The sequence below is a fragment of the Octopus bimaculoides genome, chromosome 25 (assembly GCF_001194135.2).
Source record: "Octopus bimaculoides isolate UCB-OBI-ISO-001 chromosome 25, ASM119413v2, whole genome shotgun sequence".
Lineage (NCBI taxonomy): Eukaryota > Metazoa > Mollusca > Cephalopoda > Octopoda > Octopodidae > Octopus > Octopus bimaculoides.
The window spans coordinates 18,137,884-18,157,595 of record NC_069005.1 but is presented as its reverse complement, the minus strand read 5'-3'; the positions used below and the strand labels follow the sequence as shown (position 1 = coordinate 18,157,595).

General features: G+C 37.5%; 1 protein-coding gene across 4 annotated transcripts in view; it reads left to right on the top strand.

Moving 5' to 3' along the window:
- The first annotated feature begins 575 nt into the window (after nt 1-575).
- Nucleotides 576-19,712, top strand: part of LOC106880721 (DNA-directed RNA polymerase, mitochondrial) — a 120,272-nt gene continuing 101,135 nt past the window's right edge. For all 4 annotated transcript variants that reach the window (XR_008266737.1, XM_052976558.1, XM_052976557.1 and 1 more), the window contains exons 1-4: nt 576-1,092; nt 4,683-4,811; nt 10,361-11,283; nt 14,289-14,414. Coding sequence is in view for 3 of the 4 variants with exons in the window: in XM_052976558.1 (XP_052832518.1) it covers nt 1,053-1,092; nt 4,683-4,811; nt 10,361-11,283; nt 14,289-14,414 (1,218 nt within the window). In the remaining variant the exon portion in view is untranslated. The remainder of the gene's footprint in view (nt 1,093-4,682; nt 4,812-10,360; nt 11,284-14,288; nt 14,415-19,712) is intronic.

Below are 19,712 nucleotides of genomic sequence, written 5' to 3'. Positions count from 1 at the left end.
TGAGGACAGGGTTTTCCTTATTTTTTTGTGATTTTTTCGTAATGTTGATAGTCATCAAGCATGGAAATGACTAGATTTTTATAGTATAATGTGTCCATTACTACAACTGCATTTCCTTTATCTGCTTCCTTAATCGTAATATCTTCATTATTTTGAAGTTCTGTTAGTCCCTTCCATTGTGTAGTGCTAAAGTTTGAGTTAATTGTCTGTTTATGTATGGTGTGGTAGGAGAAGTTCTCAATGTGGTTGCAGAATTCATCAAACTTTTTATTTCTTCCTTTGTGGGAGATGTGTTCACTTTTGTTTTTGACTAATGAGTCATCTTCAGTATTGTAATAGGTTAATGCTTCTGTGAGTCTTAATTTTTTACTGAATTCTATTATACTGTCCTTCACTTCATTTTGGTTGACTCTGCGTGGTGTTGGGGTGAATTTTAACCCTTTTGAGAGGATGTCTATCTTTGTGCTTGAAAGAGGTTTAGTTGAGAGTTTAATTATCTTCGGTTTTTCCTGATCACCAGGTTTCAACCAGAACTGATGTGGGAAGATAATAAACGTTATTGTCAGGAGAAGGATCAAAGTAACTGTGGTTAGCCAACGAAAGAGAAATAAAGGAGGGGAGAGAAGCGGGTTCTCTCTAAGGGACGTAACTCTCGATTTTTTTCCTACTCCATTATGATCTGAAGATCTTTCACTTAGTGTCCTCTAAGCCAAGGTTGTGTCGTTTGAACACATGCAGTATCGCTCTAAATTAATTCAGTTGAACCGTTGAAGTTCTTACGTTATACAGTTCTCTAGCCGAAGTTGGAATTTCTCTATGTTACCTTTTCTTTACCACTTCTTCTTAACCTGGCTGTCATACATGTACCCAGACGTGAAGTTTGTTTTTACTTGAACCACGAGGTAATAGAGCATCCTGTAGTGGTGTTTATGTATCACCACCATCTTCTTCGAACTTGATAAATAATTGTGTCAGCCAACACACAATGTCTGTCCCGCTTAACTTCTTCAGCTCTGTGATGCTACAAGCTGGACGTTTCATCCGACAATAATATGTCACTCATACCACGCTGTTCGACGGTTTGCCGTTCGAGTAAGTTCTGTTTTATCTTCTATATATTTCATTATATTTTCTTTCTTCAGTTTGTTAGATTTATCTGTCAAGAAATATCAAATTAATCAGGAATATGATAATAGCAACAAGAAGAAATGCTTTAGGTTTTTATTATTATATAACGCATTCTTTAAATAACGACGAAGTATATTTTCATACTTTAAAATTAAGGCAGTTTCGTTTACGGTGTCGAGATTTCTAGCCGGTTGTAATAATAATAATCCTTTCTAATATAGGCACAAGGCCTAAAATTTGAGGGAGGCGGATTGTCGGTTGCATCGACCTAGTACGTAACTGGTACTTATTTAATCGACCCCGAAAAGATGAAAGGTAAAGTCGACCTCGGCGGAATTTGAACTCAGAACGTAGCAGCAGACGAAATACCGCTAACCCGGCGTGCTAACGATTCGCCAGCTCGCTGCCTTAATCTTAATAATAATAATAATAATAATAATAATAATAATAATAATAATAAGAAGAAGAAGAAGAAGAAGAAGAAGAAGAAGAAGAAGGTAATTGTTCAGTTTGGTTACATTAAAAAAGTAAATAAAAATTATGGGGGAGATAAGTAATAAAAGAAGCAAAGGGACGAATCAATTTTAGAGGAATCGTGGACCATAATTCAGTTAGGAAAAGCTGGGGACAACATTCTTCCTGTTGTTTATCTGCAAATCCCAGTTGAGGAGCACGTGCAGAAGTAAATGTATTTTTCAAGACTAGTCTAAGCTTGAGCAATAGTGAGACAGAGATGGTGTAGGCATACTGTTAGCTGAGGGATAGATAAACTAAGTTATTGTGGTAGGCAGGGTATGCAATAGGATAAATTGAGACTAATTATAGGCAACATTTATCTTGGCATACACCCCACAAGCGGCACTGCCAGAAGAACAGATATCACTTTTATGAGTCCCTTCTGCAAACTCATTGACAGTGACCACATTATTGTTGCTGGTGACTTTAATGACCATGTTGGCCAACACATTGATGGCTTTTGCTAATGTACATGGAGGCTATGGTTATAGCTTGAGAATGAGGGCATGTAAGGCTTCTGAAGTTCTTTGATGTAACTGATCTAACAATTTGCAACACCAACTTTAAGAAACCAGACAGCCACCATGTCATCTACAAGTCTGATGCACACACATCAGATAGATTATATTTTCACCAGGAAATTTGACAGAAGGGTTACTGTGAGTATCAAAACCTTTCCTGGTGAAGAATGCTCTAATACTTGGCAGACGCAAACAAAAGATGGTATGGAGAAGGAAGGCATGGAATCTAAAAGATCCAGCAAGTGGGACTATATTTAGAGAAAATTTAAATGATGCATATGACTATAGGGAAAAGATTTAGAAACCTGTAGCATTGTTGACATCTGGGAATTTCCACAAAATATGGCTACAGATCAGGCATGTGGTTGGAGCAAAGTTCTAGCTAAGCCAAAAATAACATCATAGTGGAATGATAAAGTTGATAGAGTAGTTCAGACTAAGAGACAGGCTTGAAAAGTCTAGGAATATGGTGATAGTAAGGAGCGTTACTTAATGACTAGATGGACATCTAGGTATTAGTTGTACTTGGCTAAAGGCAAAGTAGAAAGGAACAGATTTTCATAAGTACTGCAGCTTGAGGATCAAAGGTGTGAAGTGTTCATGATTGTGTGACAATGTGTGAGTGAGAACTGAGAAATAATTGGTGAGAAGTGTTTTTGGAATGATGAAAACAAATTCACTGTTGATATAGAACAAAAGAAACTGATGTGAATGTGCTATTATGAAAAGCTGCTGAAGGTGGAGAATGCATAGAATAAAGAGCAATTACCCCATGTTGATACCATACAGGGACCTGTTATTCAAGTTGACAGCAGTGTAGTAGATAAAGTAAACAAGGATATGAGAGAGAAGGTGTAGGCCCATTGAAGATAGTTGTGGAGATGCTTAAAATATCTGGGGAAGTATGATACAAGATTATCACCATCAAATCATTCAGGAAGGTGTGACATCTAGTGAATGGCATCACACTATCATTATAAATTACAACAAGGGCAGAGGTTATGCCTCAGAGAGAAGTAATTATTCAGAGGAATCAAACTATTAGACCAAGTTATAAAGATCAAGGAGAGAGTCATTGTCTAATTGATCTATGATAGAGTAGACCTGGATAAGATGTAGTTTGGCATTGTTCTCTGTAGAGACACCACAAATACAATCTTCCTAGTGAGACAACTGCAGGGAGATACTTGGCTAAAAGTAGACTTCTATTGGGTAAAGCTAAGTTAGTTGAGAGAGTAACTTACTTTTACTTTACCTATGTGTGTGTGTGTGTCTGTGTATTCAATTCTCAGTATGTGATTGGTACTTTATCTTAACCCAAGAGGGCAAAAGACAAAGTTGACCTTTGATGAAATTACAGCAAGAGTATTGAGATGTTATTGTTTTAATCCCAGGTCAAACTTGATTTCATAGGCATCTGATGAAAAGCACTCCAGTCATGACCATTCTATTTTTTTTCTATGTGCAGGGATTCCAGGACAATATCATCCAGCATGTTCTTTAAGGCTAATTTGGCTACTATTTTTTGCAAGTCAAATGTCCACAGAGCCTTTTTGCTTGATTAAAATCATCATCATCATCATCATTTAGCATCCATTTTCCATGCTGTCATGGGTTAGATGGTTTGACAGGAGCTGGCTAGGTAGAAGACTGCACCAGGCTTCACTGTCTGTTTTGGAATGGTTTTAACACCTGCCACCCCACAGAGTTGACTGGATGCTTTTTACATGGCACCAGCACTGGCAGGGTCACCAAGTAACTTGCAAGACAAAGAGCCTTTGAGGAGTGGGGTCATAGGAGGATGTGGCCTTGTGCCAGGTGATGAGAGGTTAGAATGTGAGAGAGGAATAGAAACAGGAGATAAGAATAATGCATGCAAAAGAATAACTTCATTAATACAACAGTTACTTGACCTAGAAAGGGCAGCTAGTTCTCTCTCAAATCACCATACTGACTGAAATAAAGGAGGAATACACTGGATGATGTAGTTCCAAAAGGAAGAATAGTTATGGTTGCTTGATGAAGGCTGAACTAGGATTAAATAATGATAACACCTTCAACATAACAATGAGGTGAGAGGAGAGCCTTCTGTGCAGTTGTTAAACTTGGTAGAAATAGCAGTTTTCCTTGAATGTAGTCATAATTATATAAAAAGACAGGATAGTTATGGCTGGAACACCTTTGATCAGACGGCTCATTGCTAACCTGAGGTTGAACAACAAGGAAGAAGAGAAAATATGTAGTCTTAGATACACTATATCTGAATAAAAGCTGTGATGGTCCCAGTTGGAATATTTTTAAATTAGAAATCTGGATCAGAACTAACCTGAGGTGAAAAAACATTGCATCACTTTGTTTGAATAAAAGACAAAAAAAGATGGTCATGATGAGAAGATCTTTGATCAGACTTATGCAGCACTTGGGCTGACCTGGGGTTAAACAATACAACGACAATATGGTTACATGCTTCACTTTTATTTTATTGGTATTTTTCAAAATATGTTTCTGTCTTTGCAGGCTGCCTCTTTTCCTGTTTGATCAAACATTATTCATCTCACCCAAAGACAGTTTCATCAAAAGTCTATGCAAAAATACAGAAGAAGAAGCTTTTCCGTGAAATTTGCAATCACAAAGAATTGGTGGCCTGTGAGATTATTAATCAGTTTTATATTGATTTCTCTTCTACATCAATTGTTTCGCTGTTTATACACACCAGCTGATGTCAGAACATTTCATCTGTAGTAGTATATATACTACATATCTTCACCACCACGTCAACTTATGTCACCTCTCATTTTCAACATACCTATGCCACAACAGTGTGTGTGTGTGCGTGCGTGTATATAGAAAATCATCATAGAAACTTGTGGCTTTCTTTAACATACATATCACACAATTTGCATATACACACATTTATGTCTGTATTTGTGTTTGTCTCTCCCCCATTACTTAACGATTGGTGCTGGTTTGATCACTGCCCCATAACCTAGTGGTTTGGCATAAGTGACCAGTAAAATAAGTACCAAGCTTTAATAAGTACAGAGTCAATTTTTTCAACTAAATCTTTCAAGACAGTGTCCAGTATAGCCACAGTCCAGCAACTGAAACAAATACAAATATAATGGTAAAAGATATGCACATTCTATAGAGGATCTTCCTTTGGTTTTGACAGTGAGCATTTGTTTGATCAGCAGTACTATTAGCTCACTAAATAAACATTTAAGTAACTGAGTATCCTACAGACATGTGTACTTTTAATGCAGTTATACTTGGATGTGTATTCTACTCTCACATTATCAGAAAGCTCATTAAAGTTCACTGGATGACTTGGTGCTTTGTCTAAAAGAGTAAAGCTTAAGATATTTTGTTTGGTACTGTACCTCTCAACAGCCAGACACAAAATGTAGACCACTCTTTGAAAATGCTCTTAATCATCTATGCCTTCTTATTTGAACACCAAATCACAGGTAGATAGAACTTTATATAATCTTTGAAAGCACTGAGATTTTTCAGAGTAATACACGAGAAGGGGCTTTAATTTGATATTATCAGTAGCTTTTCTTCACAGAAAAAGTATCCAATGATTTCTGGAAGCTTTAAATGACAGTGTTGATTTTTCATCTTAAGAAATACTTTTAGCAGGTATGCACTTCAGAAAAGTACAGTTTCATAAACATTGTCTCCTTGCTCTGTGTGTAGCCTTTATTCATCAATCATTTTCTTCAACCACTCAGAATAATTAGAAGCATTCCTTGTATCAATGCTGGCAGCTTCACCAGTCATTTTTACGTTGTGCAAATTCAAGGCTTCTTAAACCTTTCAAACCAGCCTTTACTAGCCAGAAGAGGTTTTTCATTATGAGTTTCACCTTCCTTTTTCTGAAAAATCATCATAGAAACTTATGGCTTTCTTTAATTATCAGTACATTATGTCAAATCTGATCCTGAATCCATACTCCCAAGAGCTATACCATTTTTAGCACCACATTAGATCTATGGAAAAGTAGGGTCTGAGTTAAAAAGTAACCTCTTGAGCAGCTGACCTAATTTTCTCTCAAATGTTACTTATTATTTCCTTTAATGTTTAAGCAAAGTGGCTGATTTTTTTCTCTTGCATTTTAAACCATCAAGTTTAATAACCAAGTTAATCTTTTTATGGTTCCTTTTCACACTACTGTCTTTGGTTCAACTTGATCACTTGTTTCCAGACATCTTAGATTACAGGTTAATCCAACAGGGGCAGTAATCAACATGTATCCACAACAAACATGTAAAGAAAGAACTGTTTTGTGAGAACAAAATGTTGTCTTATTCGTTTGGATGTAAGAATGTAAATGAGAAGCTGGAAGGGTGAAGTAGGGGGAAATACAGTATGAGTACAGTTAATCAAAGGGTGAACAGGTTCATGGGCACTTCACTCCTTGCACCTCTCACTTAAGCCATAAAACCTCTACACTCTACTCTCTCCCTCCCACACACATACATCATTGTATTGACACAGAACATAAGTAACTACAGATATTGTTATTATGCTGATACTATTATCAATGTCAGTTAGTTATTCAAAAGTTGGTGGGTGATAGTAGTGCTCATGTTGGTTGTATTGGTTTTGGTATCAGTGATCATATTTTGTGGCATTAGTCATATTTTGTTAATTATATTGTTGTTGTTGTTTGACCTCAAGTGAATCTTCATTGACTTAATATCAAAGACCTAAGATCAACTTTTAAAATGCATGAGGGTACCACATTATCTTATGTCATTTTCTTTTATTCTAGATAGAGTTGCTTATCTTGTTCTTAATATTGTTGCTGTTGTTGTTGATGATAAAGGTGTTGGTGGGTTGGTAATGGCAATGGTTGTATTAGTTGTGGTGTTGATTGTGTTGATATTGATAGATAGTGGTGGTGGTGGTGGTAATGTCTATTTGAGATGTAATCAAGACGATTACTGCAATCTACAGTATTCTTACAACACATCTAAATTATTATACATTACAAAGGCTACTTCTGTAGCTAATAGCTAATTTATTTGATACATAACCCACAAGCATTTTGCAACATCACTGACTAAGCAGTACAATTTACACTGATATCGCATGCCTATCTGCTGGTACTGGCAAAATTTTGTCAACTGATACTATCTGTGCTTTTTTTTTTCCCCTTAACATTTATACAAGATGACTTTGCAGGACAATTACTGCAATCTACAGCATTCTGAACAACACATCCAAATTAAGTTGGATGTGCAAATATATATATACAAATAGGCCTTGCCGGTGCTGGTACCATGTAAAAAGCACCCAGTTTACTCTGTAAGGTGTTTGCTATTAGGAAGGGCTGGTGCAGTCTTCTGCCTAGTCAGCATCTGTCAGCATGAAAACAGACATTGATGATGATGATGATGATGATAGATGCATGTGTGTTCTCATCATGGCTCAAGAAAATATGAAATATACACAGTCACACACACTTCTATTTATGTATCATGATTATAATTTTTCTAACTGTTAGCTATAGCTTCATCATAACTAAAATGTTGAAGTGTCTGCTTAGCTAAGAAGAATGTGTAGTTTTTAAATTCTTAAATTTTGTTCAAGCTTGTCATGGCAACATTACTGTCTCCTGAAAATTAGTAGTCATACTTTACAATTTCTATTAGTGTGAAATCTTGTAACTTGAGGTAGCTTTAACATGGGGTATACAATTCAACAAACAAACTTCCTATCTGTTTCTGTCTATCCAGTTTTACTCAAAGCTTACATTGATCTGAGTTTACAGTAAAAGATACTCATGATGTCATAGAGTGAGATCGAACCCAGGAACTCATGATTACGATGTGAACTCCTTTACCACTTGACCATGCCTACATCCACTGTCTATATACAGGGTATTTAAAAAAATTTGTTACCATTTGAGTTGTAAATATTTGAGTAACTACATAGTCTAGGTAAATGAAACTAAACAGGCTTAAGGTTGAGCAAAGTAAGATTTATTCATCAAAATTTGAATGAGAAATTCAAAGGTATGAAAAGTTCATGAATGATTTGACAAGTTTTCACAAAGTTTCAATATATGTATCCCTTGTGACACAGCACACATCAAGTCAGTAGTCTTGCTCCTGCCAAATATGCTGCAGCATGTCTTGGGTAACAGTCTCCAGTGTGGCAGTAATTCTAAGCTTGTAGGAAGAGTGGGTGGACATAAACCAGTCCCTTCACATAACGTCAGAGAAAAAGTTACAAGGTCAGGTGAACATGGAAGCTATTTCAACAGTACCTTGTCTTCATCACCAGCATGCCCACTCCACTACCCTGCCAGATTCTCATTGAGATAAACCCACACAGTGAGTTTCCAGTGAGGTGGAGCTCTGTCTTGTTGAAAAATGAAGTGTTCATGTTGATCTGCAATAAACTTATCAATGAGCCAGTTCTGAAGCATTTGCAGATAAATATTTTACTGGTTACATTTCCCTCAAAGAAGATTCTTGGAGATGGCACAGAACACATTCACTTTTGGGAAGTCCCTCATGTGCTCAACTGAGGAACAAGATGATTTTCAAACTTGTCTTCAAATTTCTCTTGCATATCAACACAGAATTGCTTGTGCATTTGTTTGTCATCTGTCTTTAAGGCCTGAACAAGCTGTAGCTTATAGGATGTCATTCACAAGCATTTCTTTGTGATGCACCAAACTGTGGTAAGAGGAATCTGGGTTTCCTAACTTGCTCTTCTTAGGGAGTTCCTGGGGCTCTGCAAAAATGTTTCCCAAATCCACTCAACCCTCTTCTGACATCGGTGGTTGTCCAGATGCTTTTGCCCTGTACAAACAGCCTTCGACTTTGAACTTTTTTGTGATATGCCTGAACCTGCATTACAGTTCGTTAATTTTTTTGCATATTCTTTTACAAATGCATGCTGCACAGTCCTTTTCAACTGTGTTTAAGCATACTTGAATACAGAATGCCTTTTCTTTTCCAATAAAAGGCATTTCTATACCTGAAAATTTAAAAAAAAAACATTAAACAGAATTTGAGTTGGTTTTACACATTTTAAAATTTGAGATCATATGAACAAAAATTGGTCAAGTTATTAGATTAAAAAAATGATATCAATTTTTCTGAAACACCCTATACATCACCTAATGTCACCACTACACCATTTGTGTACATTCACCCAATTATAATCTATTGACATACCTGATATTAACATTATCTGTGTACATTATATGTCCTCACCACTACAATCTATATACACCACTTAATGTCACCACTACATCAACTCTATACATCACATCCATACCACTGCAATCTGTATACATTGCCTAATATCAACACACATTATTCATCTACACAATGTGTCAACACTGTCAAAATCATTCCTCCAATAACCATTGTCTGACCCCTTTAATACTCAACCATTCTCTCCAATCTTAAAATATCGCATCATTGAGAATGAAATGTCTGATTTTGAACTCAAAGTTTATGTTACTTTAGCTCAACAAAAAGCAATGCAGTTAATCAAAGTATGCACCTTTTGTCATTTTATCGGTAGCTTATTTATGCCAGCAATGAAGACTTCTGGAGAGCAAGAGGTGATGAAATCATGAAAGGCTGTTTTTGCATCTTCTTCAGATTTGAATTTTTTCCTTGCAAAAAGTTGTCTAATGCCTGGAAAACATGATAGTCAGTTGGTGCAAGGTCTGATGGATGACAGAGTACTTCCAGGTTCAGTTCCTGTAACTTGAGTATCATTCTTTGTGCAACATGTGGTCAAGCATTGTCTTGCAAGAGAATTGACCTGTCTCTCTTGACCAATTTCAGTTGTTTAATTGCAAGTTCAGTCATCATTTCATCCACTTGGTTGATGTATACATCCGCTGTAATTGACTTATCAGGTCTCATGAAGCTGTAGTGGATGACACCAGTGCTGGACCACCAAAGAGACACCATTAGCTTTTTTTGGTGAATATTCGTTTTTGGATTGTATTTTGGCATAAGAAAATCAGACATTTCATTCTTAATGACCTGATATTTCCATTTGTTTCATAACATTTTTTTAAAAATCGTTTTAACACTGATGTTTACTAATTGAGACAACATAAATGGTATTTATTTCTGTTCTGTCATTTTCTCTTTAAAAATTGAATGTGTGTCTGACATTTTTTTCTTTTTTTCTTCTATTGTTATTTCTTTCAGTGTTGAATGCTCGTCTAAGCCAGTTGCAGGGATCCAGTGATGAATTTCATGTCCTTCGACCTGCACACCATGATGGCAGTTTTGAGGACCGTTTGCAAGAGCTTCGTTATTTTTATGATAGTGCACCAATTGGTTTCGAAAGATCAGTGAGTGTTTGTCCACTTTCAAACATTACTCCTGCTTTTATAAAAGAACTCATGACTACACAGCAGAAACTGACAGAAATCAGCAGTGATGTGTGGCATCAAGACTACAAATCATTCCACAATCAAATGATGGCTGTCATTAAGAAATCAAAAGGGAAGAAGAAACAACCTGTTTCTTTAAAAACCACAAAACGAAACTTAAAGGTATCATGGAAAGAAAACAAAAATGTTACTGATAAATTACACAGACAAAAAGAACTGTGCCAAACTGTTGTCCCTACATTGGTCTCTCCTCCTGGAGAATGTTTTGCCACTGAAGAAGATTTTGCCTCTGGAAAGTTTTCTACCTCAGAAGAAGTTTCTGTCCCAGGAGGGGATTTTGTCAATGTCTTGAAATGTATGCATGATAATCAATTTGTCAGTGAAGAAGTCCTCCTATCTGAAAGGAATCACACACATTTGTACACTGACATAGACACAGAAGAGGTTAACAGTTTTACAGACACTTCAAACCAGATAGTTCCTGGTTCAGTAGATCCTAAACCTTGCTCTATGCCAGATGCTAATTTGGATTCACAAAAGGCTGTTACAACAGCAGCTGCTACTGTCAGTACTGCTAATACCAAAGCCAAGACCAAACCTCAAAGCAAAAAGCCAGCCATAAATCTAAAAAAAAGTCGAAACTTAGAGAGATGGCGGCAGAACCCAATTGAAATGAACTTGATGTTCAATAATGACTTAGAGGCTTATGTTAATGCTTGTCTTTTCTCTGGAATGGTAAGGATTGTTTTGCTACTCTATTTCTTTTTTACCCATCAACATCTATCAACACTTCTTCAGCTGGAACCTTTGTTGTTGTTTAGCTTGTCTAGCCATAGATTGCCTCAGATGGAGCAGACCTATGGTGAAAGGCATTATGATCTTCGCCATTTCTTTTTTTTATATACATGTAAGATCACATTGTCTAATGTTTCCTTCATTTTCCTTAAGATGATAGGGAGAGATTCGAAGGAGATTTTGATATTTCTAGCTGATGAAGTTACTATATAGAAGCTTGATTGCTGAACCTTTTATTTTTTATCGTATTTCTATTACTTGTTTCATTGGAGTGTGGCCATGCTGGGGTGCTGTCTTCAAAGGTTTAGTCAAACAAATCTCCAGTATTATTTTTTAAGTTTGTTACTCATTCTAGTCTCTTTTGCTGAAACACTGTGTTACAGGCATGTAAACAAACCAACACCAATTGTCAAGGTGGAGGAACAAACACAAAGACATACACACATATATAGATACATACATTGGACTCACACAGTTTTTGTTTACCAAATTCACTCACAAGCCATGCAATGGGACTGAACCTGAAATCACGTGGTTGCAAAGTGAGCTTCTTAATCATACAGCCGTGCTTGCACCTACCTATTATGAAGTCGATGTTGTTAAATGTAGCTCATCTTGTTTCTGATAGACACAATGGTGGATCACATAAGGCAAAATTAATAACTGTCATGGCTGTGTGGTCAAGAATTTTGCTTCACTATCATTATCAAACAGTCCAAGGTTTGATCTTATGGTGCATCTTGAGCAAGTGTCTTCTGCTCTAATTTTTAAAACCTAAGTCTTGTGAGTGAGATTGGATAGAGAGAAGCTGTTTTGAGGGCTCATTCCTGTTTTTGAGTGTAAACCTAATCATCTCTTGGTTCTTTGCAGAGTCCAGTCTATTGCAAGCATTTGGACTAAGTCTCCAATCTGAGTATTACCTAACTCTTCCAGTCTCAGATCCTGCAAAATGTCCATGGAAGCTACCTTTCCTCCTGAATGCACCTAACAAAAATAAAAAAAAAAAGTTATTTCCTAAGTCATCTTCTGCAGTATTTGAACTCCAAATGTAAAGAGCCAGAAGAAATACCACTAAGCAGTTCGTTCATTGTGTAAACAATTCTAAGCCTTTGACTGAGTCCCTTGCTCTGTTATCTAGTGATCTCCAAGAAAGTTAGAAGTAGATGAATAGCTTTTGGAGCCATACACGCCATGTATAGGGGCACTGTCAGTAGAGTGAGTGTTAGCCATGAGTACAGCGATGAATTTAGTGTACTAGTTCACTAGGTCTTGATACTCAGTCTCTGCCTATTCATCATAGCCTTCCAGGCTAAACAGAGAAATTTAAGACTAGCTGTCCTCAGGAACTACTATATATTGATGATCTCATTCTTATAGCAGAATCTGTAACAGAATTGGAAAGGAAATTCCAGGTATGGAAGCAAAACAAAACCTGAAATGAAAAGGCTTTAAAGTTAACCTAGCAAACACCAAAGCAAGTGGATAAGACTCTCTTTCTGTCAGGTAAAGTGGATGTTCTGAACGTATAGTTGCTAGAATGTGAGTAAGATGGTAACAAAACATTTTTCTCTCAGAATCAAAGGTAGAGTGCATGATACTTGTATATAAACAACTATACTACATGGTTGTGAGACATGGGCCCTGAATACAGAGGACATGCAACAACTGAAAAGGAATGAAGCCTGTGTACTCCAATGGATGTGCAACATCACTGTGCATATATGACAAAGTGCAAATATGTTGAGAGAAAAGTTGAGCATTAGACAAATCAAATGTAGCTTGGAGGAGAAGACTGTGATGGTTTGGTTGTGATGTGTATGAATGGGCACAGATGTCAATGGCTTAGAATGAATGAGTCTTGTAGAAAAGGGAGACCCAGGAAGACATAAAATGAAGTTGTGAAGGTTGATCTCAAAATGCTGAGCCTCACAGAGGAGATAACAATGAACTCGGACATCTTGCGATATGAGGTACAAGCCATTCACCTCAGCAAACTGAGTTCTGGAAGTAACGTGTATTATGTGCGCTCCACCCACACATTACATTGATTTATTCCCCACTCCACTCATACGATGTACCAAACTACATATCATCATGCACTCAGCCTATCTTTTCTCACCTGCTCCTGCAGCCTAACCCCTCCTTGTCTTCTTTCTGGTTATTCTCCCCTTCCAACTATATCATTGCTATCCTGCTTCTCCTCCACCTCCTATTCCCTTCTGCATCTCTATCTTCCCCAATTCATGACTTATTGGTTATTACTCTTCAACCTTATCCAACTTCAATTACAGCTGCAGATGTATCCCCATCCCCTCATCTTCAGCTCTCCTTAAATCTTGTAATAGTCCCACCCACTTCCACTTACCTCGTGCTTTGAGGGATCACCTAGGCAGTTCAACTACATATTCCTTTGCAGTTCTTAATAATCATTCTCTCCTTCCCTTACTAAATGTGAGTAACCATGCAGCTCTTCTGCAAGTACCTGTTCTGGTTCCACATTCTCTCATACTCTAACAGAAAACCGACCCCCCCCCCCCCCGCCTCCCTTGCTATTTGTAGTCTTGTGAACTACATGGTGACCTCAATAATGCTGGTGGTACAAAAAACTATACAGACATGATAGAAAGTGGTTGGTATTAGGAAAGGCATCCAGCCATAGGAACCCTGCCACAGCAGACATTAATGCATAATGCAGTTCTTGGTCCCACTGAATCCTGTCAAACCATGCAACCCATGCTAGCATGGAACAAAGATGTTAAGTGATGATGATGAACAACAAACTATGAACCCTCTAAATCACATACATGATTGCTGATTTAGAAGTTTTATAGTTTGTTGACATGACTTTATTATATTTTCCTACCCTACTTCTCTTCTTATTTTGTTCCACTCCTCACCTTTATGTGTCAGGCCCTTCCAGTAAAATGGTTTTTTTGATCCTTTAGGTCAACAAAGCTTTGGCTATCATCAAGTTCTATAACTACCAACACAAGCACCGACCTGCTGAAGTTACATTGAAGATCATAAAACCAGAGATTTATAGCAACATTATGCATGCACTGGCTAAACAGGTGAGACAATATATATAGGAATGAAATGTTCTTATGAGTGTTACAAATACATATATCTCTGTGTGGGTGTGTGTGTGTGTGTGTGTGTGTGTGTGTGTGTGTGTTAATAAAGTGCATTCCAGAAATTTTCAGACTTTTTCTGGACAGATATTTATTGATTTTGAAGTACAAAACTCTAATCTTCAAAATATGATTCATTTCAATGCACTTGTAGTGCTTCAACCACTTTGTGAAGGCCTCATGGAAGTCTTCCAAAGTGGGAGTGTTCAGGATACTTGACACAACCTCTCACATCTTTGAAGTTTTCCTTCAGCATAGGGAACAACCAAAAGTCAAGGGGAGCAAGGCCTGGACTGTAGGGAAGGTGGGGAACAGTTTTGATGCACACCTCTGTCAAGTAGTTGGTTTCCAGGATACTTTTCACTGAGCACCCTGGGAACAAACTTTTGACAAATTTTGCAAATGTTTAGATAATCATGAATATGTGTATGGTTGCTAGACCAACTCCAAACTGTGTATGCTTATTGTCTTTATAGATACACAACAGTCTTCATCTAGAAAATTGCGAATTTTCTCAACCAGTTCTGATGTTCCTACGTCCCCCATCCTCCCACACTTCTTATCATCTCTTACCTCCTCTCTACCATCCTTGAACCTCTTGTGCCAGCAAAAAAGTTAATCTATATACAGTCTGGAACATTTCATAAGTTTCTGTAGTATTTTTTCCCAGCTTAAATAATGTTTTTTTCATGGTCAAACATGCTTTTGGAAATTATTAGAAATGATTGTCACTGCTTGTATGACAGTGATGCTCATTTGTCAAAACAAGGAGACACTAACACATCCACACATGCATACGCATATACACAAACACACATATGTGTACACCAAGTTTCTTTTAGCATCTGTTTACCAAATTAACTCACAAAGCTTTGGTTGACCTAGGTCTGTGGTAAAAGGGATTAAAAGATCCAGGCAGAAAGCACTCAGTGTTAAACGAACTTGGTTAACTATATTCAACAGACACCAATAAATGCAAATAGAATAAACAGCCATGTTAATTCCTCATGAATGACAAATAGATCCAAATTTCATTTAGAAGAATTTCAAGATATTTGGAGTATAAGACAACAAAGACAAGAATGGAGAAAATCACATCTTTAATTGGTGATGGCATTTACATTCTTAACTGAATTAGGGGGTGGATTATATAGAGATGATGCTCTTTTCATTATCTATAGGCCTAATAAGGTTAATCTTGAAAGGTTCCAGGAAAAGCTTTTTAAATTCTTTGAGTGTCTCAGTCTCTTTATCTCAATAGAAAATGATTATACTAAGGTTAACCTCCTTGATGTTACTTTGTATTTAAGTACTGAACCATATCATAAACCAAATGGGTGTTTATGGTATGTGAATAAAAATTTTAATCATCTTAGAAACATCATAAATTCTATCATTAAAAATATATTTGTGGCTTTCAGCTAATGATGTTGTATTTGCACAAAAGGAAAATTAATATAACCACACATTATTTGAAGCTGAGTACAAGGACAAAATTTACTATATCCAGAGTTAAAATACTAATAATATTCCCAGAAATGATAGAATGTTAAATGTGTTGAAGTGTTATAAAAATAATTACATCAAGCAATCTTATTTAACTAAGCTAAATAATGGCTAGAATAATGATGCAAATAAGATGAGTAAAAAACTAAGTATTGAGGATAAACATTAACAAGCATAGATTCAACTCTATAGACCCTAAATATATGGTTAATAATAATAATGATAATCATTTCTACTAAAAGCACAAGGCCTGAAATTTGGGTGGGAGGGGGAGACTAGCTGATTACATTGACCCCATTGATGCCTGAAAGGATGAAAGGCCAAACTTTGCCTTTCATCCTTTCAGGCATCAAGCTTGGTGGAATTTGAAGTCAGAATGTAAAGACAGACGAAATACTGTTAAGCATTTTACCCAGCATGCTAACTATTCTGCCAGCTCACTGTCTTGATGTACATGATGATGATGATGATGGTGGTGCTGGCGGCAGCGGCTGTGGCTTTTAATCTAGGCACAAAGCCTAAAATTTAGGGAAGTGGGATAGTCGATTACATTGATCCTAGTATGTAACTGGTACTTAGTTTATCGACCTCGAAAAGATGAAAGGCAAGGCCAACTTCAGTGGAATTTGAACTCAGAATGTAAAGACTGACAAAATGCATTTTTGCCTGGTATGCTAACAATTCTGCCAGCTCGCCACCTTCAAATCAGAATAATAATCCTTTCTACTATAGGCACACGGCCTGGAATTTGTGGGAAGGGATCTAGTCAATTTCACTGGTACTTAATTTATTCCCCCACCCCACCCCAAGGATAAAAGGCAAAGTCAACCTCAAAAGAATTTGAATCCAGAATGTATCGATGGACAAAATACTGCTAAAGATTTCATTCAGTGTGCTAATAATGATTCTGCCAACTCACCACCTTATAAATAATAATAATAATAATAATAATAACACTTTCTACTATAGGCCCAAGGCCTGAAATTTTGTGGAGAGTGGATAGTCAATTACATCAACCCTGGTACTCAACTGGTACTTATTTTATCGTGCTTGAAAAGATGAAAGGCAAAGTCGACATCAGCAGAATTTGAACTCAGAACATGAAGACGTACAAAATACCACTTATCATTTCATCTGGTGTGTTAACGATTCTGCAAGCTTGCTGCCTTAATAATAATAATAATTAGTCTCTCTGGCTTTCGTTGACATGGAGAAAGCTTTTGACAGGGTCCCCTGATCCCTTATCTGGTGGTCAATGAAGAAGCTAGGGATAGATGAATGGTTAGTGAGAGTTGTACAAGCTATGTACAGGGATGCTGTCAGTAAATTGAGGCTTGATGATGAGTACAGTGAAGAATTCCGGGTAGGGGTAGGGGTCCACTAAGGATCAGTCCTCAACCCCCTCTTATAGTCCTCCAGGGAATAACAGAGGAATTCAAGACAGGATGCCCTAGGGAGCTCCTCTATGCTGACGACCTTGCTCTAATTGCTGAGTCACTATCAGAACTAGAGGAAAAGTTTCAGGTGTGGAAGCAAGGATTAGAATTGAAGGGCCTTAGAATCAACCTAGCAAAAACCAAAGTCTTAGTTAGTAGGAAGGCAGACAAACCACAAATCCCTTCAGGTAGATGCCCCTGCTCAATTTGTAGAAAAGGTGTAAGTAGAAACTCCATAAGATGTACCCAGTGTAAGCTATGGACACATAAGAGGTGCAGCAATATCAAAGGAAGGCTAACTGGGAAGATAGTTTTCGTGTGTGGAAAATGCTCTGGAGCAATAAACACTGAAAACATGCAGAGAACAGCTTCCATCACATTCTGGGGGAAAAACTACATGTCGTTGATGGCTTCTGTTACCTAGGTGACCAAGTCAGTAGCAGGGGGTGGATGCTCCAAAAGTGTAGCTGCTAGCCTGGGCAAAGTTCAGAGAGCTCTTACCTCTGCTGGTGACAAGGAAGGGGCCTCTCGCTCAGAGTAAAAGTTAAACTGTATGATGCATGTGTGCGAACAGCTATGCTACATGGCAGTGAAACATGGGCTGTGACTGCTGAGAACATGCGTAAACTTGCAAGGAATGAAGCCAGTATACTCCGCTGGATTTGTAATGTCAATGTGCATACACAACAGAGTCTAAGCACCCTGAGAGAAAAGTTGGACTTAAGAAGCATCAGATGTGGTGTGCAAGAGTGACAACTGCACTGGTATGGTCATGTGTTGCAAATGGATGAGGACAGCTGTGTGTAAAAGTGTCATACCCTAGCAGTTGAAGGAACCTGCGGAAGAGGTAGATCCAGGAAGACCTGGGGTGAGGTGGTAAAGCACGACCTTCGAACATTAGGCCTCACCGAGGCAATAACAAGTGACCGAGACCTTTGTAAATATGCTGTGATTGAGAAGACCTAGCAAGCCAAGTTAGACTATAACTGTGGCCTATGCCAGTGCTGTATAACCAGCCCATTTAAGAGTACCCTTCAATCATGGAACAATAAACTATGCTTGTGAAGACCTGTTAAGGCAAGTGAAATTGCTGTCATGGCTGATGACAGTACCGCTTGATTGGCACCCGTGCCAGTGGAACATTAAAAGCAACATTTGAGCGTGATCATTGCCAGGGCCACTGACTGGCTCCTGTGCTGGTGGCACGTAAAGAAGCCCCATTTGAGCGTGGTCGTTGCCAGTGTCGCTGGACTGGCTCCTGTGCAGCTGGTGCATAAAAAGCACCATTTGATCATGGCCGATGCCAGTACCACCTGACTCGCCCTCGTACTGGTGACACATAAAAGGACCCACTACATTCTCTGAGTGGTTGGCATTAGGAAGGGCATCCAGCTGTAGGAACTTTGCCTGATCAGATTGGAAATTGGTGCAGCATTCTGGTTCATCAGCCCTCAGTCAAAGCGGATGTTAAACAATGATGATGATTATGATGATATGTATAACTTTAAGAATAAAAATTACAGTAGCAGAAGATCTAATATTAATAATCTTACTATAAAGAAAAATGTATATATAAATAATAGTAAGACTAAATCAAGGAATATTATCTAGTATAATGCACCATTCACTTAGCTACCAATAATCTTTGGAAATTCTTTACTGCATTTGATAAATATTTCCTACCTTCAAGTAAGTATGGGAAATTATTTAATTGTCTTAGTATAAAATTTTCATATCGAACCACCTGAAATTTGGCTGAAATTGTAGCAGCACATAACAAAAGAAGAAATAGGCAGTATTTTGACTCAAAATCTGTAGATACGAGTAGAACCAATATTGTGAATTGTAGAATTAACTCTAATGATGATTTCTCTGAACTAGCTTTTGATACTTTATGAAAGAGTAATTCCAACTCTGATAATACAGTCAAGGTAACACCTAGTTTTGATATTAATTATAATACTGATAATAATCTGGCCTTAACGCCTACTTCTGAGAGTTTGTAATTGTAAAAACAAAATTTTCCTTTAGAAAATCAGTGTTTAAGGAAAAATTTAGTGTATCAATCATCATCATCATCATCATCATCGTTTAACGTCCGCTTTCCATGCTAGCATGGGTTGGACGATTTGACTGAGGACTGGTGAAACCGGATGGCAACACCAGGCTCCAATCTGATTTGGCAGAGTTTCTACAGCTGGATGCCCTTCCTAACGCCAACCACTCAGAGAGTGTAGTGGGTGCTTTTACGTGTCACCCGCACGAAAACGGCCACGCTCGAAATGGTGTCTTTTAT